At 41.0% G+C, this 6,381-nt stretch overlaps 1 protein-coding gene across 1 annotated transcript; it reads left to right on the top strand.

Annotated features, from left to right (window-relative positions):
- The first annotated feature begins 3,584 nt into the window (after positions 1–3,584).
- Positions 3,585–5,676, top strand: LOC145127036 (uncharacterized). Its single transcript, XM_079062288.1, has 2 exons — positions 3,585–4,184; positions 5,641–5,676. The coding sequence occupies exons 1-2, from the start codon at positions 3,585–3,587 to the stop codon at positions 5,674–5,676; spliced, it is 636 nt and encodes a 211-aa protein (XP_078918414.1).
- Positions 5,677–6,381: the final 705 nt, after the last annotated feature.

Genomic DNA, 6,381 nt, shown 5'->3' with positions numbered 1-6,381 from the left:
GTACCCTTCCAGGTACAGTATAGTGAGAAGACTCACCTCGTATGATGTCTAGTAACTCACGTGCTCGATATCCCTGAATCTCGAAGTAACGACCTAGCCCCGCCTAATCACATAAAGTAATTATTTCAAGTCATTAACGGCTCTCAAGGATAGACTAAATCCCTTTCTACAATCCCACAGAAGGGTAAAAGACCATTTTACCCCTCCCTGACTCAAAAGTCCACATGTTGACCAAAACCCTAAAAGTCAACGAAAGTCAACAGCAAGCAGTACACGGGGCGTACCAGCTCTCGTACACGGGGCGTACTCCAGCGATCCAGAATCGGGAAAGCGACCCCCTACGCGGCGCGTACTGGGATTACGCCTAGCGTAAATCCCAGTTTTCTTCTTTCTTCATTTTTGGTCTTAAACGGTTGAGACATAAGCTCATATTTCAGATCTGGCCATTCTAATACCTCTTAATCCATAAAGTCGAAACCTTTAAGCCTTTGCATGGCTGTAAAGGTCACCAATCCCTCCAAACACATTTCCTCTTTTCTCATTAAGCCCTAATCTCATGCATGACTTAATCTCAACGTCCAAGATTGGATTTTTATGAACATACAACTCATAATACTCTGAAATATGGCAGATCTAGGCCAATGGAGACTATTTGCTCATAAAGTCTCCACCTTGGGACCAAAAACCCTAAAAGTTGGTCCATGAAACATAAATCAAAAATAACAAGGAAAGCTTTGAGCTATATACCTCTAAGTGAAGCTCCTCTCTCTGTAGAACTCAGATCCAAGCTTGCACTCCAACTTCTAGCCTCCACAAGAACCTCCTCTTCTTCTTTACTAACACACAAAGACACTTTCTAGCTCAAAACACTCACACACAAGCTTTAGGACGAAGGAAATGCTCTATTAGGGTTTCTCTCTGTGAAATGGTGGCTGAGGATGAGGCCATAGCATTCCTTATATAGTGCGCAAGTCACAAAATTAGGGTTTGCATCTGGGCCGGTTACGCCCAGCGTAACCCTGGGTACGCCCAGCGTACCCGGGCGAGTCTGCGTCCAAATTAAGCGCATGAGTAGGCGCAGCGTACTCCTCAGTACGGCCAGCGTACTCACAAGCCTAACATTTTTACTTTAAGGGACTTAACTTGACAACTTGGAAAAAGGAGAAGGGTTAAATTGTTGTACCTGAATTTCGGGATGTTACATATTGACACCTTATCTTCTTATAATGTGATACTAGGTATATCGTGGATCCACGAGATGAAAGCGGTTCCATCAACATACCATCAGTGTGTAAAATTGCCTACTCCATGGGGAACAGTGAAGATCATGGGCGATCAACAAAAATCAAAAGAATGTTATAAAACCTCTATGAAATCTACGACCAAACCTCACCAAGCATAGCAATTAAGGCAGGGGGCACAACACTTGCTGGAAACGAAGGAACAAGATGTGAAGGAAGTTCCCCTAGGCATCGAGGATCCTGAAGCTAAAATCCTCATACGATCCACAATGCCTGAGAAAATTGAGCAAGATCTATTAAAATTCCTAAGAACCAGAAACAAGATATTCGCGTGGAATAGTCATAACATCAACAGGTATATATTGTTACACTGCAATGCATTTTGGTCTTAAAAATGAAGGTGCAACATATCAAAGATTGGTGAATCGGATGTTTAAAGACAAGCTGGGGGACACCACGGAAGTCTATATTGATGACATGGTGGTGAAGTCAATGAAAGCTGAAGATCATCTAAGGGATCTTACATAAGCATTTGACATCCTAGATGAATACAATATGAAGTTAAAACCACTCAAATGCCACTTTGGGATGAAGTCGGGCAAGTTCCTTGGATATATGGTAACCAAGAGAGGAATCGAAGCAAGCCCGGAGTAGATTAAAGCAATCATCGAGCTGAAATCTCCATCTTCAACAAAAGACATCCAAAGGCTAACTGGAAGGGTAGCGGCACTCAACAGGTTAATTTCAAGATCCTCAGAAAGATGTAAACCCTTCTCCGACATCTTGAAGAAGAACAAGAGGTTCGAATGGACTGAAGATCACAAAAAAGCTTTTCAGGAACTCAAAAAATACTTGAGTTTCGCGCCATTACTGGTAAAGCCCATATACGGGGAACCACTCCTCCTCTACTTCTCAGTATCCTCAAATGCAGTAAGTGCTGTCTTGGCCAAGGATCTTAATGAAGACCAACATCCTATCTACTATGTAAGTAAAAGTCTCCTGGATCCTGAAACCAGGTACTCTCACCTCGAAAAACTAATTCTTGCCTTAGTAACTGCCTCTACTAAATTAAGACATTATTTCGAAACACATACTATACATGTAAAGACTAATTATCCTATTAAGAACGTCATGAGAAAACCAGAAATGTTAGGAAGGATGGCAAAATGGTCGGTGAAGTTAACCACGTTCAACATCAGATATGAACCGAGATATTCCATAAAGTCACAAGCATTACCAGACTTTGTGGTTGACTTTAGTTATGATCTACGAAACGAAGTAGAAATGGAAGCCAAGCAACTCCTAGAAGATGAACACTTGGGAAAATGGACATTGTTCACAGATGGAGCTTCAAATCAAAAAGGAATAGGGCTAGGGATCATACTAAAGTCGCCACAGGGGGACATCCTACCCCAGGCAGTTAGTTGAGAATTCAACACTACCAATAACGAAGCAGAATACGAAGCACTCATCATGGGACTACAATTGGCTAAGGATCTTCAAACTAGGGATCTCCAGGTATTTGGTGATTCTTTATTATTAACTAATCACTTCCATGGATCTTATGAGTGAAAGGTGAAAGATTAGCACAATATCTAGAGATCCTCAAAAAATTAGCTTCTGATTTCAAGAACTTTAGCCTAACCCAAGTTCCTAGAGAAGAAAACACAGAAGAAGACGAATTAGCCAACTTAGGATCCTCCCTTAGGATCCCACCAGAAACAAAGATTACTATAACCCACATAGTAACCCCATCCATAGAAACCCTCTCCGACAAATCCGATGATCCTAAACAACCAACAAGCGTAGCAACTATCGAAGATCCTAGCCCTAGGATCCATCTTCAAAGGGACCTCGACGAACAGGATCCTCAAAGGAGTCCACGATCATGGACCCAACCAATTATGGAGTATCTCCAAAATGGCACGATCCCAACAAAAGAAAAAAAGCGAAAGAGCATTCAGAACAAGAGTCTCAAGATTCATGATAATTCAAGGTACACTCTATAAAAAGTCTATGGCAGGTCTGTACCTTAGATGTTAGGAAGATCCTAAAGCTACAGAAGTCTTGAAGGACATACATGAAGGAGACTGTGGAAATCACACCGGGGGCAAATCCTTATGCTCCAAAATACTAAGAATAGGATACTACTGGCCAACCATGTAGAGAGATTCTTTTCTACATGCTCAAAAGTGTGATGCTTGCTAGAGACATAGCAACATCCTGCATCAACCGGAAGAACCTCTACATCCTAATATCTCTCCATGGCTATTCATGAAATGGGGAATGGATATAGTGGGAAAATTACCGGTAGCACCATGAGGAAAATTCTTCATGCTAGTGATGACTGACTACTTCTCCAAGTGGATCGAAGCTGAAGCCATCGTTCAGGTAAGAGAAAAAGAAGTAGTCTTATTTATTAAATGTAATATCTTGACCAGGTTCGAGATCCCGGTTGAAATTATATGCGACAATGGATCCCAATTCATTAGTAAAACGACAACAGAATTCTGCACAAGTTGGGGAACCAAAATGATAACTTCCACTCCTGTTCATCCCCAAGCTAATGGTGAAGCAGAATCCAACAATAAAATCATAGTAAACAACTTAAAGAAAAGATTGGATAAGAAGAAGAGAAGATGGGCAGAAGAGCTTCATTTCGTCGTATGGGCAGATAGGACTACTTCCAAAGTAGCCATAAGTCAAACCCCCTACTCTTTGGTGTTTGGGACAGAAGCAGTAATCCCCACCGAAGTAGTGATCCTGACGGCAAGATACTTATTGCAAGATCAAGAAAATAACGACAAGATCCTAGCACAGGATCTTGACACTGTTGACGAACTCAGAGATCTTGCCAAAATACACATTGCTGCTCATCAACAAAGGATCACCAAGGCTTACAATAAGAACATAAAAGTTAGAAGGTGTCAAATAGGAGACTTGGTATTAAGAAAAACATTCCAAAACACCAAGGATCCTAGTGCAGGAAAATTAGCTCCTAAATGGGAAGGACCATATCTCATAGATGTTGAATCCGGAAAAGGAGCATATTGGCTAGCGACACTCAAAGGAGACGTTATGCCAAGATCCTGGAATGCTATACACCTTAAAGCATACTACATGTAAGTAGGGTCGATTGATCCACAACAAAACCAAGGTACACATATTCTTTACCTTAAACTTTTCATAATTACTTATTTTCTCCTCGAATACATTATTAACTTAAGCATCGGAGGGGCGTTAGCTAGAGTAACGCCCACCCATAGCTAACGTTTGATATGCAGAACAACGTATAGCTAAGGATCTATATAAGAAATGATCCTGAAACATAAGGATCCTCAAGATTGGAGATCCTAAAACATAAGGATCCTCAAGGTTGAAGATCCTGAAACATAAGGATCTTGACACACGAAGATCTCAATGTCTTAAGACTTGAGAAACTCCATTATATTTAGTGGTGTAATCTTTAAACTATCATATACACAAGCTAGAGACTGATCATCTGTCCTACGCTTAAGGGTACTTAATCCCCTCTAAGGTTTAAAGAGCTAATTACCTCTTTCACATGAACTAAGGTTTATACACCTCTCTTGGACGCACGATATCTAACTATGGGATACGGATAAGGGGATCATTTCACGATTCAGTGGCTTGGAAACCCTCTTATCTTTGAACATAATTTGAGATCCTTAAGGTTTATAACGTTCTCATGGTATCAAAAAATTGGGATCCTACCCCAGTGATTACTTAAGGTTTATAACATTTTCATGTTATCAAAAATTAGGATCTTACCCCAGAAACTACATAAGGTCTATAACATCTTCATTTTATCACATGTTGGGAATTTTCCCCAGAGAACACACGACTCATAACATCTTCATGTTATCATAAGTAAGGATCTTTCCCATGAATTATATCACAAGTTGGGATCCTCCCCATTATATAACGTTAACATGTTATCCATTGAACCCATGGTGTTACACAAGAATTTTGAAAAAGTCTATAACCTAAACAGGTTATCCTAAGGATGGATTTCCCATGTATGGTCTAAGATCCTCACCTTTAAGGATCTTCGTTAATAAGGATCCTCATCATTAAGGATCCTTGCCCTTATGGATCCTCATCGTTAAGGATCCTCATCAACCCTCATTGGTAAAGAGCCTTACTATAAATAGTGAACCGAAATTCTCTCCTAAGTTGAGATTTATCCTCAGTAAATTTCAAGAGTTACAAAGCTTAAGAAAAACTCGGAGATAATCAGGTTCCATCTATCCTTATTCTCGGAGAACTCTAGATAAAGTTTAAGGATCTTGAATTTTCCAGGGTCCTAAACTAAAATCATCTAATTATCAACATTCAAATATGCTAGAAATGATTTACTACGAAAATTTTGTTTCAGGATTATTCGCAGGAACCAAGTTTTTCAGGATCCTAATTATTTAAGAATCTTAATGTCATAACAGTTACGAGGAGAGATTAGAAGAAAGATATAAGAGGAAGACACTACCATGTCATTCAAAAAAGGGTTGCATATCAACCTAGCCAAAAGGTTAATTGTCTTACATCACTAACAAAAACAAAAACTACTTAAAATTATATTTTTGAAAGCCTAGACCTTAGCCTGGTCATCATCGGTCGTGCCCTTCTTCTCCCCTCCCTCGGTCAGCTGCAGTACATGACCCTGGTTGGCGGTAGCAGGCTTGCCAGTCATCTTGCCCAGTGCCTCGCGCCAACTGTCCACGTCCCAGGAACCTGCATTCTCGAGATCCTCCGCAAGACGGATCTTGGCTTCCCAAACAGCCACCGCAACGCTGACCTTCGCGTCAGAGATCACTTCCTCCATCTCGTGTACGTGCTCCTCCTCTCTCCCAGCCTTCTCCTTGCTGAGGAGCTCCACCCTCCTCAGAAGATCCTCGTTGGTCACCTTCCACATCCTCTCCTGTCCCTGAAGGGCTTGTTCGGCCCTCTCCGCCCGGATTCTTAGATCAGCAGAAACATGATCAGAGACCTATGACAAAGATACAGTGAGTCAGCAAAAAAACATAACGAATAATGAAACGAGAATGGAGTCGACACTTATAGCTTGGGAGAAAGAGACCAACTTCTGGAGTGCTTCCTCAGCTCCAAGGATCTCCAAAGA

The sequence above is a fragment of the Lactuca virosa genome, chromosome 7, assembly GCF_052849685.1.
Source record: "Lactuca virosa cultivar CGN04683 chromosome 7, Lactuca_virosa_CGN04683_v6, whole genome shotgun sequence".
Classification (NCBI taxonomy): Eukaryota; Viridiplantae; Streptophyta; class Magnoliopsida; order Asterales; family Asteraceae; genus Lactuca; species Lactuca virosa.
The sequence above is the reverse complement of the archived record's forward strand: the minus strand, read 5'-3'. Positions and strand labels throughout refer to the sequence as shown.